Raw genomic sequence first — 21314 nt, forward strand, 5'->3', positions numbered from 1 at the left:
TGCCCTGTTAGAATGACACAGTCATTCGTTGAGTAGGTGAGAATTAACATGGCTTGAGCATATTATGTGATAAATGGCACCCCAAACTGGCTACATCTTGAGCCATGAAAGTGACAAAATGGGGAGATAAGGTATATTGCTTTGGGGTAAAGGAAATATGAGGCCAAAACCAAGTCCCTGGATATATTTTCTCTGAAAAGGGAATCACATAGACTGAGGCATCTTCTATCCTATTTTAAACCATAGCCAGAAACATTTCTCTTCAATGAGCAATTTGCAAAACACTTCCCCAGGGATTCCTGATGTCTGTCAGAAACCTCTCTGTATATTTCTTTCCATTCATTGGAGAGAAGAGAAGGGAGGTAGCATTTGTGAAATATGCTTATGCTTTTCATCTGTTATTTAATTTTTACAATGAATCTTTGGGGATATGATTATCCTGACAAGAAAACTGAATTACATTAAAAATAAAACAAAAGGTAAAAGAATTAATACAGATTCACTGAAGAACAGAGCTTAGAGTCAAATCCAGACCCTTTTGACCCAGAAGTTCGTGTTCTTTCCACTCTTTTATGCTGCCTATAGCTTAACACAACATTTCCCAAATGTGTCCTGTTGGATGTTAATGGGAAGCAAGCATTGTTTAAGAGTTTAGCAAGGCCAGTTTGTTTATAAGACTTTCCAACACTTTTAATATGTCTAAGTATATTCTGTGTCTCCACCAGGGACCTACAGTTCAGTGTTTCTAAAACTCCAGGACCTTAGAGGCCTTTTCCTCCCTGACCTTCAAACTCTACTGAAAATACTTTAGAAACTGGTATTACTCCAGGAGTACTCTACAAGAAGAGAAGAGAGAATAGAGACCCAAAGCGCTTAAGTTTTTATTTCACAGACTTCTGCATTGCCCAATTTAAAAAATATATTGTATTTATTTATTTGAGAGCGAGAGTGAGAGAGAGAGCATGAGCAGGGTCAAAGGAACAGGCAGAAGCAGGCTCCCCTCTGAGAAGGGACCCTGATACGGGGCTTAAGCCCAGAACCCTGGGATCATGAGCTGAATCGAAAGCAGATGCTTAACGAACCGAGCCAGACAGGTGCTCCTGAATTGCCCAAAATTTTATGAACTTGGATTAATTTGGGAAAGAAAATACAAAGTATCATTTATATGAATCAAGATAATACCATTATAATAATACTAATGACATTATGCATATTCTCATTAGAATGTATTTATAAATATATGAAAGTAAATATGCACTCAACCAAGTTCTGTATCTCTAATAATCACTATGTAAAGGCAGACATGAGTATTATAATAATAAAGCAATAATAGAGTTATGTAAGGCCAGGCACTGTCCTAAGGACCTGGTATATATTAATTAATTTAATCATCATAACAACACTCTGAGATAAACATTATTTTCTCCACATGACAGATGAGGAACCTGGGGCACAGGTAAGTTAATTCATTTCTCAGAAGTCCTACTGGTGACTTGCCCAAGCAAGTGTACAATAGAACCTGGTACCAAATGGTCTTCTACTGACTCTATACTGCTTATGACCCTCACCTAAGACTGTTTTGCAAAGGAGTCTAGATGCCTTTGGAAGGTTTCTTTAGACTAATAAGGTCTCCTACTATATGTACTTCTCTTCTTTAATGTCCACCTTTCCCACATTCTACCCCCTTGTTACTGGAAATTATATATATAATATATAAAATTTTATATATATATTATATATATAATATATAAAAATGACTTAGAATAAAAAAATATAAAATTTGATATAGCAATGTCAAAGTAATATTTAATAGTCATTTATCTGACTTTCCTATTCACAGCCATTTGCTGAGTATCTACTAAGTACTGCTGCGGGGATTTAAGCATTCATTAAAAACCTCCTGCCCAAAAAAAGCTATTTGGGTCTACTGGGGAGGAAAGATGCTTGGCTACCAGAAGCTGGGTTTGCTCCACCAGTGGCAGGATATGTGTGGACTCATGCACAGCCTCTCACGAGGTCCTGCTTGTTCCCAGAGTCATATGTACAGCTATAGGGTGACTGGCCCAGGGGTAGCCAAGAGCTCAGCACTGACTCAGAGCACGGCTGCCCTGCAAGGTGCTAACTGAACCTATAACCTGCCTTTTTTTTTTTTATTTTCTGTGAAGGTTTAACCATGCACAGATGTGTGCTTAGGCTATAAGCAAAACACAGGCAAAACAACATAAGATGAAAGAAACTTAAGGTAAAATAGAGGCCACGGTCACTATTTAAAAAAGAAAAAAATGGACTAACCACTTAGACTCAATTTGGAAAAAGGATTGACAATTATTAATAAAAATAAGAGCAAATGCTTAGACAGTGCTTATCCTGAGCCAGGCACATCAGGTGCTTTATATATATATTAACTCATTTAAACTCAAAACCGTACCATACCAATATTATCATTATCTCCTTTTTACTGACGAGGAACCTGAGGCACAGAAAGGATAAATGGTGTGCTCAGGATTACAAAGTGGGTAAAGGTCTGGGCTGAGGTTCAAAGTCGGGCCATCAGACCCCAAGGGGCAGGCTCCTCCCACCATCAGGCCACGCAAGTATGGGCGGAGCGGCCCTTCTCAGCTGGCTACTGCGCTTGATATTGTACATACCTCAGCTCATTATTCTTCACGGGAAGGCACTGAGGTTGGTCTGATCTCCAATTCTTGGGAAGAACTACCTAGTAGCTAACTAATACTGGCCGAGTCTGGAAGAAAACACAAGACTGAAAGGAAGGAAGGAAGGAAGGAAGAAAGGAAGGGAGGGAGGGAGGGAGGGAGGAAGGAAGGAAGGAAGGAAGGAAGGAAGGAAGGAAGGAAGGAAGGAAGGAAGGAAGGAAGGAAGGAAGGAAACACAGACTGCAACCAGTGCTATGCTCTTTCCATAGCACCAACATTTTGGAGTAGTCATGCTTGGACTTATATTTTGTCAAAGCACCAATCGTATCTTACTTTGTATCCCCAGATTATGGCCAAGAGCCTCAAAGTAGGGTTTTTTATGTCCCAAATTGCACCGATTTGAATCAAGGTCAACCTGGTCTCCTCCACGTTAATTATTCAAGAAAAAAAAATCTAGTAATGCAAAAGGAAAATTACACGGATCATCCCTACGGCTGAATTTTATAAAGTACTTTTGAAAGAAACAAACAAACAAAATGTGTGGGAACTACTTCGAATTCCTTGCTGGGAAACCATGCGTAATGGAATCTTTGCCTGGGTCTTCAATACTTCCTTGTACTTCTTGAGGCCCCTTTCTGTCCCTCCTTTCCTTTTAATCTGTTGACCATATTAAATAATTCGTACCTAGGCTTTCGCATGAATGGTGCCCACTCAGATGCAAGCAAGCTGCTATCCAAGAAAGAAAATCACTGAGGAGCTCAGAAGGGAGGGGAAACAGAGAATGGCCAAGCAGCAGCAACCACTGCCCCCTGCACACTCTGCATCGCCCCAGCCCAGTCCACATATCAGACACCCTGTTCAATTTCCCCTTTCAGAGGAAATGAAGCAAAACACATCAATAGAGTGAACTGGTTTATTCCTAAGAATCATAAAACTACAGTTCCTCATAAAAGGTGTAGAAAATGAGCTCCTCTTTCAGGTAAGTGAGGCTCTTAGGCAAAATATCAATTCCTAGTCCCTTGGTAACTTCTTGACGTAGGAATATTTATAGAGACATCTCTTTATCAACTACTGAGGACACTGTTCAACTTGAAGTTGGAAAATGACTTCGAGGTATGAAAATCTGTCCTTAGTTCCAGATGTTTCTTCTGAGTTATCTTATTTTTAAAGATAAAACAAACACACATAGAACTCTTCACTTTAAATATGTTTTGGATCCAAAAAAAATGTTTTTCATTTTAAATTGATAAATGACTATGCCCCAATGTGCACTGTGTTTTTCCTATTGGAAAAACAAATAATGTGCATTTTGTACTGATATTCTTTTCCTTTTAAAAGTAGCCTCTAAAAATTATACAAAAATATGTCAAAAATGTCCAAGCTCAAGGAAAAAATGAAAAACACTGGTATTTGCCAGTCTCATGGGACATTTGCTGGGTAAATCGGGGAGTTGATTCATATGCAGAGGAAATGAGGCTCTTGTCCCAAATGAATAAATTCAGAATTGAAGGATGGCCAAGGGAGATGCCACTGAGCAGGTGAGGGAGGAGCCTGTGCTTAGGAAGCACAGCAGGTGGGGACCCAGAAGAGGTAGCCAGGAAACCACAGACAGATAGGGCCTTTCCATACCCAAGGAAGGAGGTACACAGCGACCTGGTGACCAAGACCCAGGCATAGGTAAGACCATTCACCTGGGCACTTATTAGAGACCAGAATTAGTCATTTAAGCACTTTGTCTATTAATATATGTGTTTGTTTCAGGCAATAGTCTGTGAGCAAGATCCAGTGGAAGATTTTATAGGAGAAATAGAGGATCAGGAAGGTTAAATAACTTGGCTAAGATCACACAACTAGTTACAGTAGAGATTGCAGTTGGGGATTTTTTATTCAAAGGCATAGCCTACACTTAAGTTCCATTATCCCTCTACTGCTCTTTTCCATGGTACCCCTCTCCTCCTTTGCACTTAGACACATGCTTAAATATAAACCCATGTCCTAAGGAATCTTCACAGGTCTTGTTTAAAAGAATCAAGAATCTGTTTCTTCAATGAGCTCAATGGCTTATTCTCTTAACTAATAAACTTCATAACTTATGTTCTTGGAGTGTGTGTGTGTGTGTGTGTGTGTGTGTGTGTGTGAAGTATATAAGTATATTTGTGCCCAAGTGTCTATGTGTACATGAACACACAAAGTTACATACCTCATTGGTTTTGACAGCCATTGAACACACATTTTTTAAGGTAAGGCATCAGATCTGTGGCTCATAGATACTGAATTTTTTTTGTAAGATTTTATTTATTTATTTGACAGAGAGAGAGATAGAGAACGAGAGCAGGAACACAAGCGGGGGGAGTGGGAGAGGGAGAAGCATGCCTCCCGCCGAGCAGGGAGCCCAATGTGGGGCTCGATCCCAGGACCCTGGGTTCATGACCAGAGCTGAAGGCAGATGCTTAATGATTAAGCCACCCAGGTGCCCCTAGATACTGAATTTTCTAAAAGTTAGTAAAAGACTGGTGGCTAAAAGTTGCAGAAGTGACTAAAACTAGCACAAATTCATCATCATTAAAAATATCTAAAAAAAAATCTGATGAATAAAGTTTTCTTTTTGAAACTCAGAATTTAATCAGAAAGTCCCTTTCTGTGTATTTGAACTTTACTGCATTTATGAAGGCACAGTACATATACAACTTTAGGGAATTCATCAGCTGTTTGAAGAGCAGCCTGAGAGTATTTTCTCAAGCATTTTCACAATACACCAGTGTTTATAAACACTTTGTTGGAAGCCCATCCCAAGCAATTTTACGAGATATTTTGATGTATGACCATGCAGTTGAGAGATGAGATTTTCAGTCACTGTCCTCTGCCTCATCATACAAATGGAGGACACAATTCCCAGCTGGTTCAATTTCAAGTCTTCTGTAGCCTCTATATCCGTTTTTGCATATTTGGGGGTTGTACTAAGCATATCTTCTCTAATTTCCTTGTGATTTCTCCCATTCTCCTACCTGTTACCCTATTCTGCCCTTCTCTCTGAACGTATCTAGAAAGAATGATCTTGTAGCAATGTACGCATGAGGGTGCTTACTTCATTCAAGTCAGGGCGCGTCTTCTTTTAAAATTATGACCACGGACGTCAAATGGGCACTAAGCACTGCCCGGTAATCTTCTCATATTTTCTCAGTAAATTCACTTCCCCAGGCTCTGAAAAGACCATACTGCACTTTCTGTCTCCTTAAAACATCCATTACTTGCCACTCCACAAATGCTTTTCACTTCACCCCATTTCATATTAACAGAAGAAAACAATCAGACACAATGTCTCTCAACTTCCCATTATGAATGTATGCACATTGACACCAATATTCTCTGCTTTTCCCAACACATAATGCAGGGAAGGAGACTCTCTGCTGCAACAAAGACCAGCTCCTCTACCAAAGCAGGGATCTCTATTTTTGTGCCTGTCGTATGCCCAGTCCCTAGAACAACATCTAGTAGAAGTTTGGCAAATATAAGTTGAATGAATGAATGAATGATGCTTATGAATATGAAAGGGTCCATGAAGAGGAGGACAGTGCAAACACAAAGATTTCTAGGGGGTGGTACTCCAAATCTATAGCATATATCTAGATACACAAATAAAATAAATGATAAATAATAGATGATGTTTGCTTATGCTTCATTTCCTTCGTCTTTGTCTTATCTGGCTTTTACATGGGATCCAACAACTAATGACCACATTTGTAGAGCACAGTAATAGAGCCAGGCACTGTCCACTCATTGCGATTAGTCTTCCCAACAATGAAAAACTTACATACACTGAAACTGAGGCTCAAATAGATGAAGTAAGTAGCCCAAGATCAACTAGTAAGTGAAGGAGGTAGGATTCAAATCCACATCTGTCTGATGTAAAAGTCTGTGCTTTCTCCACTCAGCCATGCTGTCAGTTGGCCCCTGAAGCCCTCCAGCAGGTGTAAGCCCAACTAGTTTCTGAGTCAGTTCTGTGGGCAACAGAACTGCATTCCCCTCACCATGAGCAAGGCCTAGAAACATCATGCTGCCAAATGATCTTATCTTCATGCAGTCAGTCAGTCATGAAGTCTGAGTAGCCACAGAAATAGGCAGAGACATGAGAACCCCTAAGGGGAACTTCAGATCCAGCTTCCTGTCTTGCAGGATGGGTCTTACTTTCTGTGTCCCTAGCCATGAACTCTAACCATGACAAAAAAGGCAAGACCTTCTGAGCTCACAATAGGGGTGGTTCTTGGTTTTGTGGGGCCTAAATCTTATATAACTTGAAGGAGAAATTTCTATAAGAAAAAAATTAAAAATCACATATACAAAATTTGGCATGTAAGTTGATCTTTATTTGAAATATGAATGGGAAGGGGCCCACACACTTGAGGGACTCTGTAGCTTAAGCTTCATTTATCCCAAGATAATTCTGTCTTTGACTATGACCAAGCCCTATCTAAAGACAGGTACGTGATGGTTTAGAACCTGTGCTCTCAGATTGACAGCATGGATTTGTTTTTTGTTCGTAATGATTTTATTTATTTGAGAGGAAGAGAGAGAGAGAGAGAGAGAGAGAGAGAGAGAGAGAGAGAGAAAGAGAGAAAGCATAAGTAGGGGGAGGGGTTCTATCCCAGGACCCAGATGCTTAACTGACTAAGACACCTAGGTGCCCCGATGGCATGGATATGAATCCCAGATGGACCACTTCTAGATCTTAGACCAGGATTAAAACTTCTGGAACAGGGGCGCCTGGGTGGCTCAGATGGTTGAGAGTCTGCCTTCAGCTCAGGTCATGATCTCCAGGTCCTGGGATGGAGCCTCACATCTGGCTCCTTGCTCAGCAGGGAGTCTGCTTCTCCCTCTGCCTTTCCCCCTGCTTATACTCTCTGTCTTTCTCTCTCTCAAATGAATAAATAAAATCTTTAAAAAAATAAATAAAACTTCTGCAACAAACACTTTCTCATTTGTTAAATCTTCAATTATATAATTGGTTCATAAAACTTATTGTCAACATGACTAATGCATACAAAATGCTGGCCACAGTGCCTGGCAGACATTCAACAAAGTGCTCATTAGGTGTCACTGGTGTTCCTAGCAACTGATACCGTCTTCTTGCTCACCTGATCTGGGACTTCTCTACCTGAGGCCCCACTCCTATGTTCCTTTGATGGCTTCCTCAATGCCTGAGCACCAGGTACTTGGATTTACCCTGTGTCTTCACCATTGTGGATCACATTTTGACATATCTCATCAGTTTCTGTCAGGAGTCTTGTTTCTACTTACGTACTGGAAAAGTCCCGTGTCTTCCTGGGCATAACCCGATAAAACTAGAAAATAGCAATACGATGGAAAAATGTTCACAATATAGTCTTAAGTAAATAAAGAGCCAGAATTCCTGTAATTATGGCTAATGAGATTATTCTTACAGGGTTTTATAAAAATTGGATATAATAAATATATAAAACTATTACCTCCTCACCTAGAATATGATTTCTCACTCAATCACAGATGATGTACTTAGTATGCTATCTAAGGCTACCAATTAGTTTTGTCATTTCTAACAAGTCATTTAACCTTCCTGGGCCTCAATTTACTCATAAAATGAGGGGGCTGGACTACAGTCGCTATGATTCTTGCTAGTTCCCCCCAAAAATATTAGTAGTACAAATATTTGGGATAAAAATGCATTATTCTCATCTCAGTGTGGAATATGCCAATTTGAATATTTATCTTTGAAGCTACTATGTGGGGGAGGAGGAGTTACTTAAAGGAAAACAACATGACTTTCCTTTTTTGTGAAATTTGCATTTTTGCCTTCACTGTCATAATACTCCCACTGTGGCAGGTGCTCAAGGAATATTATTTGAAATTTTTAAAATGCCTTCTCTAGTAAAGTCTTATTAAAACAATTTACAATGGTCCTGTAGATGCAATTAAGAGTGGGGTTTATGTCCCAGGATCTCGAAGCAGCCTGGTAAGGAGAAATGAAGGCGACTTGCTCACTTGCCCCAGCTGGCTGGAGGAAGGGCAGATCTAGCTTTACCACAAGGAATGAATAGTTTAGCCTGAGCATATGTGAAAGATCGGTCATGAGAAATAAAGGCCATTTTTCCAGGTAAGAGAGTTCTGACAAAAGATAATGAATTAATGTCTTGGCAGGTGTCTGAGGAAGGGCAAAGGGGTTTCTGTCTATCCCATGCTGAGACTGGTGTAGGCAGATATGGTCTGGACACTGGTATCAAGGCCTATAAAAGAAACTTGAATGGAATACTTGGAGACACTCCCTATCCTAATCTCTCAGTAGCTTTCCAGTATAAATAAGAATAAAACTCAAAGTTCTTATAATCGTCCAGTATGACATGACCTTGGCCATCCCTCTACTGCTTCTACTACCCTCACTAGCTCACCCTGCTTCAGTTCCATTAGACTTCCTGTGCTCCTTGAACACAAGAAACACACTTCCGGCCAAAGGCTCTTATACTCGGCCATCTCTTTGCCTGGAATCCTCTTGTTCTAGACTCTACTGGTCTCACACCCTCATTTCTTTCAAGTGTTGGCAGAAAAGTCAGTTCTTCAGAAAGGCCTTCTCTGACTACACTATTTTTTTAAATGTATTTATTTATTTGAGAGAGAGAGAGTGAGAGCAAGCACAAACGGGGGTGAGGGAGAAGGAGAAGCAGATTCCCTGCTGAGTGGGGCTGGATCCCAGGACCCTGAGATCATGACCTCAGTCAGACACTTAGACTGAGTCACCCAGGTGGCCCTGACCATTCTATTATAAATAACACCCCTGTTTCTAACCCCCATTATATTTTGTACTTGTCTCTATTAAATATCTGATTATATATCCCGTGTTTATCTTTTTGTTTTGCTTCCTCAATAGTACATAAATTCCTCAAGAACCTAGATTGTGCTCATTACTCTTCCCAGAACAATGTATGGAGCAAAGTAGAGGCACATATATTTAGGGAATGAATGAATGAATGAATGAATGAATGAATTCTACTATAACTACTCTGTCTTCCATACATTTTTATAGTATTTATAGTTTATCCCAAAATTTAGCAGATTTAGCAAGAAAGGAAATTTTGTGTTTTTGCTTAAGGCTGCATCCCCAGTGTCTAGAACAGTGACTGACACTTAGGAGTTGCTCTATAAATAATCTTAAATATTATTTACTATGAAAATAAGAAGTTCCTGTACTGTAGTTTCAAGAAAGAAAATGAATGGTTTTTGATTAGAGTAACAAGTACCACCAGAATCAGTTTTAAATCCAACCAAATTGATCAATGACAACTTCCTAGTAGTAGACACTGCTCTTTGAAAAGCCTAAAACCCTGTAAAACATTGGCAGTGAGTTGCTCTGAGCAACTGCACCCTACAAGTGCAGCTTAGCAAGCAATGAATTCAGCTTCTAGTTTCAGATATTGAGTGGTCGCCTCCTTTCTTTGGAAGAAAAGTTGATAGCGCCTGGCCGTAATGGCCAAACACACAAACCATTCAAAACATCCACAGGGTTCTACGCCCACACAAATAAAAACTCAGACCAATCCGCACAACAAACAAAAGAGGGAAGTGCTATGGTTATTCCCATTTAAGATATAAAGAAACTGAGGTATAGAAGGTTGGGGAGCTGACATCAAGGCAACTAATATGTATGAGAGCTGGGATTTAATTATTATTAAATCCAATTATTTTGGCTTCAGAGTTTGTGCTCTTAGCATCTCTACTCCAAGATCTCTCTGTAAAAAATGGAACCTACAATTGGTACTGTGTCAGCAGTAAGATTTGTTTTGATGATGAGTCTCCTGACTTGTTCAAAGGCTTTTCAAATAATTACATCCAAAAGCCTGGATGATAGGGGTGAATTTCAAATGGGGAGGCCAACGTAGGTTCTGTGAGATGGTAGGAGCTGTGAATGGAGTAAGGGGTTTAGCTTCCTGTTTTTAATAATCAGAGTGAAGAACAATGAGGATAACTGCCCTCGTGATTTACCTATATATCTACTGGGTATTAAGCCTGGACCTTCCAGAAATTCATCCACTGGGACACTGAATGGCTATCAGATGGTAACAATTCTCTACCATTAACTTATTCAGACAAATCATCAAGGTGAAAAACACCTCAATTTACATCCTCAGCTTAAGGGTCCTTTGTGGTAGTGCCTATTGCTAATGATAAAACTACACCAGGAATCAACTTACCGTCAACCAAGTCTTAGAATCCTTGAATTTTACGGTATTGGTCCACTAGCAAAATAACTTAGGAGAGCTGTTCTTATGTTGGGTAAATATATTGTGGATCTTAGATCATGTTTGAAGTTTATTTTCTGAGTGTAATCCATGAGATTTTTTTTTCTCTGCAGAGAAGAGTTCTGTCAAAAACAAGTCATTTGGTAGTCGTCTAATGTCTCTGGGACTCAGTGTTTTCATCGATGGAAGGATTGCTTTGGAATTTGCAAATTTCTGAAGAACTTTCCATTTCACGATGCCATGATAAGCCAGAACTTCAGTTATGTGATCTATAGATGTATCTTTCCTTTTCTGCCCTCTTCCTTATTCATTTATTTGTTTGTTTGTTTGTTTGTTTGTTTTGGTTGATTATCACAACTGCGTTTTTATATAGATGCCTCTACGTAGAAGTAAAAAGAAATCAAATTTTTAAAAAGGAACTATTTTTTTTTATTCTTTAGTGTATAGAAAGGTTTTATATTAGGTGTGGCTTCTATTTATCTGTGTACATTTTATCTTATTTTTGCATATTTATCTTCTGTAGTCATAGTGAACACCATCTGGACCATTGCCACCATGAAGATATGGGAACTAATCCAGATTCCTTCACTTATTCCCTTGTGACTTTGAGCGAAGTCTTAACCTTTCTGAATCTCCACTTTATCCACCAGTAAACCAGAACGAACACCTGCAAACTGGTCTGGTTGGTATGGTTATTCCAGGGCATGGCATAGGTAACCCTCCTCTCACCTTGTTTGTCCTAAAGATCCTCAACCAAGGAAAACTTTCTTCCTCTGTTGCCCTCTGTTCCCTGTAACTAGAATGCTCTGTGTTCCTTCTGCTCTATATCTGTTGATAAAGGCTGGAGTGTGTTTTCTGTCGATGATCATCCTGATCATGCTTCAAACCCCATTGAGGCTTGTGTTATGCTCTAAATCATTGCGGGTGCACCTACTCCAAAATCCTACTCCAGTATAAATCATCTTATCTTTGTTTGTCTCTAAGTGTGAGAATATACTAAGGCTCTGAATATACTTAGTCCTCTTCCTTAGTCACTTTTTAGACATTAATATTCTTGACATAAAGGAAATATTAACTATAAAAGACCCTGAAGATATTCAAATGGTATAAATATTCCTGATATTCCGTTTCTAAGTGGTGTAAAAAGTATGCTTCAGTTTTACAATATCACCATAAATTATGTTTATATTTCTTAAGCATTACATTACAGTTTGGAAAAACTTTTCTGATCATTCAAATACCCATCAGCTTTGGAATACCATTGCATTTAGGAAAGCAGGATGTCAGGAGAATTAAAAAAAAGAGTCTGCTTTATGATTTTCAAACAATCTATTTGAGATGGAAATAATAGCCCCCTTCCAGGCATCTCCAGCCCCTTGGTCCTCAGTAGGCATCATGAAATGTACACATAGTCAGTACTGTTTTCCAGTTGACCCAATTTATTAACAGACCCAACACATCCACACTTCTGTCAACAGCACAGGAGAATTAAGAACTTTGGTTCCAAAGATCCATCTCTGTGTATATGGCTAATACTTTGTTTAGGCCTCTTGAGGAAGCTTGCATTACAGTATTACAGATACCTGATAAATAAAGTGAGCTGAATAAATACAAAAGAAATTCTAATGCATATTCATTCTACAAAGGACTTAGATTATCAGCTGATTTCTTTTTGTCTTTTTATTGAAGACAATTATCAATTAAAGTGATTTTTTTCAAGTCATGTGTGTTATTGCATTCTTGTACAATCTTGCCTTTTACTAAGGTTGGTAGTAGGGAGAAGGATGGTTCTTTCTTAATTCAGTAACTACCTCAGCATGATTTAATACGTATTTGGATGAAAAGTAGATATTCTCACAGCCCAGTGTTGCATATAGAGATAATGAAATAGTTTTGCCATTAAAATTTTGATTCAATTTCTCCCTGGAATGTGTTAACAGAAAACCACTTTCATTTTTATAGCTGGAAAAGAGGCAATTTATTGTTGTGAGGTTTTAGGAGTTTTCCAAACCAGCATAACTGTGGAGCTTCCTAAACTCCTCGTTAAGAAGAAGAGAGAGCTTATGAATTCAAAACTCTGGCATTGTGTGATAGGCTCAAAACTGCTCAAGTTGAAACTATTATCTGTATGCATACTGACCGGGTATTAAGATTACTTTGTTTAAAAAGAAAAATTATTGAAATTTAACTGAATTACAAAAACCAACCAAACAAACAAACAAACACCAAAAAACAAAACAACTGACCTTTGAAATGTTAGTAAATCATAACATGATGTGTTTATTTGTTATTGGAACTCCGTGTAAATTTTGAAAAACTCTACCACAAGGATGCCTAAAATAGCAGTCCCAAATGTCAAAGTCTAGAGCTACAGGAAAGGACATTTCTCTATTCTCCTGAAATACAATGAAAATCTCCTTGAAGTATGATGAATTATCCCACTAAGGAAGAGGAGGAAAGATCAGCCTCAAGCTGCACTGCATATCAATTCCCAAGTGGCCATTGATACCTATTTCATAAGAAAGGATATGTATTTAGAAATGACTAAATTTTAATACCTGATAGACTCATAAACTTTTTGAAATGGAAAGTCCCATGGGGATTTTCAAGTCCAGTTTTCCCATTTTAGACAACTGAAGACATAAGGTGGCTTATCCGAGGTTAGAAAACAAGAGAGTGGCAGAGGAGGGGTAAGAAACTTTATTCCTACTGTTGTTTTTATTTTCTCATGTTAAATAATGTCACCTGCTAAATGCAACTCACTTTGTTTATAAATCTATGCCATGGGCCTACATGTAGCATTACGTGTTTATGCACATCACACAGAGACTGGAACAGAAGGACCCAGGACATCCAGGACCTAATCCCCAGTTCCTCTACAAAGAATGGGAGCTCAAAGTACTCAAAGACAACCAAAAACAAATATTTCAGACTTTAATGTTACCAATTTATTTTGAAGTCCATTTACTTTCTATATATTTGAGGCAAGATAGTAACTACATTCTGCAAACATAGTATTATATATATATGCCCTTGAGAACACAATGCATATTACATATAAATACAAAAAGAAAAAAAACACTACATTCTGAATGATACCTACGCTGTAGAACAGTTATAAGGTTAGGAGAAAAGGTGTAATTGTTTAGGAAAAAAATTTCAAAATCATCCTCACAGGACTTTAACTTAGGTTCACATCTTTCTACTTAATACTCATATTTCTTTAACACGACCCTTGAACAGCCAGAACTGAGAAAGATGAAAGAAATCATTATCCCCAACTTAGATATGTAAAATGGTGGGCAAGGAAGGAAATTCCTATGTGAAAATAAATCTGAATGAAATGAGCATCAGTGTTTGTTTTTAAGAAAGTTCCAGAAAATCTATGAAGATGCTATTTTGATATTAAATACTGTTTACTGTTTTCATTAATTAATATTAGGCTATAACTTCAGAGTGTGCATATTCTGATCTATAGATTCAAACCACATACAATAAAACATAAACAATTCAGTCCATTCATTTGCTTTATATCTCCACTAAGCAAAGTATGTGGCCAACTTAAATCTTATTTTGAAGGTTTTCTGACTCCAACATTCACTTTGGAAATAAGTCTTATACAAACTTCAAAATGGAAAGCACTATTGCTCTCTGTTTCTATCAACTTTTGCAAATTAAATATAATTCCTCCTTTGTGTGGTTATCAACATTTTACTATTTTAAAATACCTTTTCTAAAAAAATGCTGGAAATAAATCAGATATAAATTTTTACTGAAGTTTACTAGACAACACATTCTCTCCATAGTATTAGTACAGTATTAGCTTGGAAAATGCTGACATTGCAAAATATAAAATACAAGAAAGAAACCGTTCATACAAATCAATACAATTTGGAATATAAGTAATCGGGAAAAGGAAAAAAAATAGTTTCATAAAGGTTAGAAGCCTTTAGAAGAAGGAAACACGTGGTCTCATTTGGGAAAGTAAATGTTTGTGCTCCTGAAACAAAACTAATAATACAGTAGATTTGATTCCAAAATCCAGAGAAAAAGCCCTCAACAAAAGAGTATAAAGAATGACCACACACCATCGATGAAATCAGGTAAAACAAGTCCCTCCACATGGCTAGAAACACACTATTCCATGTTACTCTCAGACTCAAAAAAAAAAAAACAAAAAACAAACAAACAAACCCCAAACAAAACAAAACAAAAACCAAAAACCAGTCCACTAAAATGGGAGGTCCCTGTCACATTTGCAAGGTAAAATAACACAGTAAAGAACAGAAAAGCCAAACCAGGTTACTGGTTTTATCACGATGAACAAGATAAAATCAATTTTAAAGAACAGTCACTACTTTCAGAATTTAGAATTTATTTTCTTTTTAGCACTATACATGTTTCCATCACTGAGGGCTCTAAAAGAGCATTCTGCAAACTTACTTTAAAAACCTTGCTTTCCACCATCCCTTACCCCACAACGAGTTACGAATGTAGGTTTCCGATAACCTACATCAGAGTGACACACTTAACTGTAATTTGATGTTTGCTATTTGTAAATGCAATCATGTCACATGTGATAGTCTTCCTCTGGAAGACTGGATTAGTTGTGAACGTAAATACATTTAAAACATTTGCATTTTTACTCAAGTTTAAAATTTGAAGCAACACGAATATCAAAGCATAACTATGTCACATAACATCTAGGGATGCTTTTTTAAAATTGCTCTGACAACTTTAGAGAAACTATAACTAACTGTATGCAAACATGCTCTCAAATGTGTTCTGGGCACTAAGAAAATAATAACCTAACTTTACACAGATTCTCAAAGAAACATTTAATTCAGGAAAAATACAGGCAAGAACACAGCTTATTTTTATTTTTAGAAAGAGATGATTGCTAAGGAGAATAGGAGAATGAGCCTCTGATGAATATACACAGCAGCACTTGAAATACAAATGGCCATTTGGAATCTATGTTAAAATCTGTCATGAGTTGGGGACTCTGCCCCTTACACTCTACATTGAAATGTGAAGAGGTAATATTATAAATACTTCTCAAGACAACCTTACAAAAAGCCTGTCATATTTAGGCTCTAATCTTAAACCATAAGAAATTATAATAAATGTATATCTATTCCCATTTGATGAATGCATTTGCATAGCAACAAACAAATAGACCTCACAACATACCCAAATAAAATTTCCTCGCGCAATAAAAGGGGATATTCGATTAATAAGAAATCTAACATCGACATGGACTAGATGCTCTCAATATAACAGACATACCAATGATTAACCTTTAATTTCCTCAGTTTTGGTTCTCACATTTTGATTCAAAGTGTTTCTCATAGTTTCAATGTTCTGCTCTGAAAACGCTACTGAAACTTACAAAAAGTTTATTTTATTCGTCTGCCCTACTCTGACAAACCTGCCTGTCTTCATGTCCACCCCAGAGTAATATTTCTCTGATCTCATTTCAGATGCCTTTCACATTCACCTAAGAAAATTTATTGCAAAACAGAATTTTTAGAAGTCACTAAAAAGCACTCCCTTACCTTCTAAACCTGCTTCAATCAGCCCAAACTGTTCCAATAATTTAACAAAAAGCACAATGACGATCAGAACTGCTATCATTTCAAGCCCTTCCAAGTTCATGGTCAGCTAGGTCATGGTCCGACCACAGCCAGAGAGAAGAGCTCCTCTGCCTGGCTTTCTTTGTAAAGCCATTAAACTACATTAAGAAGGCTTCTGCCAGAGGAGAAGGGGAGGAGGAGAGGTTGAGAGAGAGAGAGAGAGAGAGAGAGGGGGGATGAGAGAGAGAGAGAGAGAGAGAGAGAGAGAGAGAGAGAGAGAGGGGGGGGGGGGGGAGAGAGAAGGCAAAGGAGAGGAGACGGAGAGGCTGGGAGAAAGGGCGTGAATAAGAGAAACGCATTCATCCTGTCTAGTGTAGCAGAGGCAAGGAGCGGCAGCCGGATTAAGTGGGGCCTGTCAGAATGATCGGCTTCCTTGTTACCACTCTTACACACAGAGACAGCCACGCATGAAGTAACGCGCAGATCACCGAAGACCCCGAGGTCACCAGGACGGTCCCGAGGAAAGGCGACGCGCGGCAGTGATCAGTGATGGCTCCGCGGCTCCGGGACCAGCGCGCCCGCCAGAGGCTTCTCTGGGCTGGCCAGTTGCCTTGGAAACGGAAACTAAGCAAGGGCAGGACTCCGGCTGCAGAGACCTAGGGAACACCGCATCTTGAAATAGGAAGAGAAACCTGAAAATGCCGAGAGAGGCGGAGTGACAGCTTGGATTCGGCGGCTCCAGAAACACTGTTTACTAGTCAGGAAAAGCAAGTGTGCATTTTGCCCCAACTAGCTGAGCGCAGAGAGAAATGAGGCTTTAGAGACTCGACCAGGATTTATTTTCTTCTCAATAAGTTGCCTTATCCTAGGGCTGGGTCTGAGTCATTGTGAACTCATATTCTTGTTTGAGTAATATCTATCACACTGCTTCAGAGCATGAGTACAACAAACTAACAAATATTCTTAACATCAGTAAATTTTAGAGTTTAGCGGGTACCTTATGCATTAGCTCACTGCCACTCGATACACTGAAATAAATACTTCTTTTCAATGTGTACCTCCAATACTTTTTTTTTTTTAATTGATTTAAGTAAATTGAGAGGCAGAAAAAGTTTAACAACAACGACAACAAAAAATCAGAAACAAAACTTTGGAGTTTTCTGTCTTTATCCTGCACAATCACTTCATTCACCCCTCCCCCTTTACTGCCCAAATAGATCAGGTCCACATTAAAATACAGAATTTTGAAAACAAAACAAAACAAACAAACAAACAAAAAACAGAGTTAGAAAGCATCTCGGAAAGCCAATCCAAGTCTCCTGTTTCATAGATGAACAAACTTAGGGCCAAGAAAAAGCATGAAAGATCAGACAAAGGCAAAGCAAGGTAGGAGGCAGGCACCCCTAACTCCTGGCTGACTTTTGAGGCAATATAGTGTAATGGTTCAGAGTATGGACTCCAGAGCCAGACTGCCTTGATTCAGGTGTAGGATCCCTGACTAGCTGTGTAACCTTGGGTAAGTTACTTAACATCTCTATGCCTTAATGTGCTCATCTGTATAAAGGGTGATGCTAAAAGCACTTTTTTCATTATACTGTTGAGAGAATTAATGAATAATGCTTTTAGAACGGAGGGAGAGCTCAATCACTACTAGCTCTTATTTCTATCACAAGTCTCTCCATGCTCTGTTCAAACCACAGGGTTGCCAAATTAGTCATTCTAGGTTGTAGCCCTCCCCTTGTCATTCCCTTAAAAAAACCCTTCCATGGCTCTTTATTTGCCTACTGAATAAAGTCCAAGCTCCTCTGCACAGCATCCCAGTCCTTCCATGATCTGCTACCATCTTGAGAATTGCACCTCATTGTCATAACTTCAGTCCCTTGCCTTACCTGACAGCTCAGCTTCCTTCTCCCAAACTCACTCTGAGCTTCTCCATCTCCAAGCTTTGTTGAAAACACTATCTGTCTGGAAAATCCTTTCCTTACCCTCTCTGCCTGTCAAGTTCCTAAAACTCTCCCAGAAAACTTCTTCAAGCAGAATTGTAGGAAATCCCTCCCATTTTTGCGTCTTTACAGTCCTTTTTCTCTTACGCTATGTTATATGACAGCCACTTGAGCACACATCTTCACAGCTTAACGAGTAAGCTTCTAGAAGGCAGAAATCATGCCTTCTTTACCTTTATGTTCCCCACATGCCTCCATGAAGGGCACATTACAGTTCATAGATATATCGAATAGATACATGTTGGATAACAATAGTCACCATTAATTGGGTAATTACCATATACCAGATCCTTTATATACATTGCTTTTCCCTCCTAGCCACTCTGAAAATAGGCATAATTAGATAAGATTTACAGAGAAACACTAAGCCTCAGAGAGTTTAAAATAGCAGGCTCAAGGTCATACCACTGGTGTGTGATAGGACCAAGTTTCCAACTCTGATTTGTTCAACTCAAAGCCCAATATTTTCCCCCATTATTCTACACAGCTTTAAACAAATTAAAAATCCAAACACTGGCACAAGTAGTTATCAGCCCAGGAATGAAGGTTATACCCCAAATGATCCTCCTAAACTGTTCTGTGACATTCTAATTAATCCACCAACCCCTGTAACTTTGCCACATGAGAAGTTTCCAGACTACTAGTTAAGTAAATTCTGGGATCTTCCTTCCTGCTCTTTCACAGGATTATTATTACTTAAACACACATCACCTCTGGTCTCCAAAGGGGATTGTTCTATGTTTTTCTACCCAAGGGAACTCAGTAGAGCCCTTCAACTTGCCCAGTAAATGAAAGTCAATGACCAGGTCCTTTGTGTTCGTATTTAAAATTGATGTCCTGGCAACAAAATAAAAAAATGAACAAGTGGTACTACATCAAACTAAAAAGCTTCTACACAGCAAAAGAAACTATCAACAAATTAAAAGGCAACCTACAATGGGAGAAAATATTTGCAAACCATATGTCTGATAAAGTGTTACTATCTAAAAATATAAGAAACTCATACAACTCAATAGCAAACAAACAAACAATAAACAAAAACAACTTGACTAAAAAATGGGCAAAGTTCCTGAATAGACATTTTTCCAAAGAAGACATAAAAACGGCCATAGGCACATGAAAGGCACTCAACATCATTAATTATCAGGGAAATGCAAATCAAAACTTCCATAAGGTCTTACCTCACACCTGTTAGGATGGGTATGACCAAAAAGATAAGAGTGTTGGCAAGGATGTGGAGAAAAGAGAACTTTTAGGCACTGTTGGTGGGAATCCAATTGGTAGTGCCATTATGGAAAACAATACGAAGTTTCTTCCAAAAATTAAAAATAGAATTACCACATAATTCAGCAATTCCTCTTTTGGGTATATATCCAAAGGAAATGAAATCAGTACTTGAATACCTGCACTCTCCTGCTCATTGATTCATTACTCACAATAACCACGATACGGAAACAACCTAAGTGTCTGTTGATGAATGAACTAATGGAGAAATTGATACACACACACACAGAGGAATATTATATGGCCTTCAAAAAGAAGGTAATACTGCCATTTGTGACAACATGGATGAACATGGAGGGAATTATGCTAAGTGAAATAAGCTATGCCCCAAGAGAAAAATGCTGGATGATCTCACTTACATGTGGAATAGAAAAAAGGTTGAATTCACAGAAGCAGAGAGTATAACAGTGGTTATCAGGGGCAGGAAGGTGGGGCAAATGGGAAGATGCTGGTCAAAAGATACAAAGTTGCAGTTTGTAGGATGCATACATTCTCAATATTTAATGTATAGGGTGATGCCTATAGTTAATAATACTGTATTGTGTACTTGAAATTTGCTAAGAGAGATTTCTGGTGCTCTCATTAAAGGTAACTATGTAAAGAGATGGATATATAATTAATCATTTTCCCATATATATATCAAAACATCATAATTTACATCTTAAATACAGACAATTTTATTAAAATAAAATAAGGTTGCTGTTCTTGGGCTGAGAACTGTTTGTGGGTGGGTCGTTAGTGAAAACTCCCAGAGTGAGGGTCTTTCCACTGGGTCTGGATATTCTGTGTTCCCTTGGAACTGTATTGTTCTTCCCAGAGCCTGTAGGTTTCCTTTTGGATTGGTTGCATCCTAAGCCCAGGCCTTTATTCTTGCTATTCCCTCAACTGGAATGCTTATTCCTGGATCACTCCATGAATAAACAACTTGGCTCCAAAATCCCCATCACAGAGAGGTCCCTGCTGACTGTACTATTTGGAACACCATACCTTCCCCTAACCCTGGAGTCACCACCCTCTGAAAAGGTGCAGTTTTCCTCCAAAGCACTGTCACCACACCACTGACATGTATATTTGTTTATTTGCTCATCTGACATCTCCTGCTAGAACACAACCTCCTGCCTAGGAAGGCACAGGGTTTTTTTTCCATCTTGTTTGCTAGGATACCCTTGAACTTAGAATAGTGCCTGGCACATAAGAGGCAACTGACTAGCTGTTGAATGAATCATGTAACTGAGACTCTCACCTTCCTTAAAAAGCCACCTGCTCTCTGACTGATCTGCCAGGACCCCATTCTCTATTATCTAAAGTGCGAGGTCTGCCTGTGGACACTTGCGAGGTTTCTGCAAACTCTCCTATGTTGAAGAAGCCACCCATAGCATGGTGCATTCCCGATCGCTTTCTTTAAGATGAGTCATGAGCACTGCCCACTGGAGTATCTTGACCATGTTTTTTTCTCAACATTTAATGTGAGTGGGATTTGTGGTTCCTGATGATGTGACCAAGGAAAACAATATAATGAAGGCATCAGAGAAG

The 21314-nt window shown here is 38.7% G+C and overlaps 1 protein-coding gene across 3 annotated transcripts in view; it reads right to left on the minus strand.

Moving 5' to 3' along the window:
- The window catches only part of KCNIP4 (potassium voltage-gated channel interacting protein 4), a 1115095-nt gene that overhangs the window by 499764 nt on the left and 594017 nt on the right, over positions 1-21314 (minus strand). Inside the window, exon 1 of one of the 3 annotated variants that reach the window (XM_025887750.2) lies at positions 16477-16679. The exons of the other annotated variants lie outside the window; for them this stretch is intronic. Within the exon in view, the coding sequence (XP_025743535.1) occupies positions 16477-16576 (100 nt within the window). The 5' untranslated portion in view covers positions 16577-16679. Of the gene's footprint in view, positions 1-16476; positions 16680-21314 lie in introns of those variants that run through there. 3 annotated transcript variants of the gene reach the window in all.

The sequence above is a fragment of the Callorhinus ursinus genome, unplaced genomic scaffold (genome assembly GCF_003265705.2).
Source record: "Callorhinus ursinus isolate GAN/ISIS: 27379988/994484 unplaced genomic scaffold, GSC_fseal_2.0 scaffold4, whole genome shotgun sequence".
NCBI classification, from domain to species: domain Eukaryota; kingdom Metazoa; phylum Chordata; class Mammalia; order Carnivora; family Otariidae; genus Callorhinus; species Callorhinus ursinus.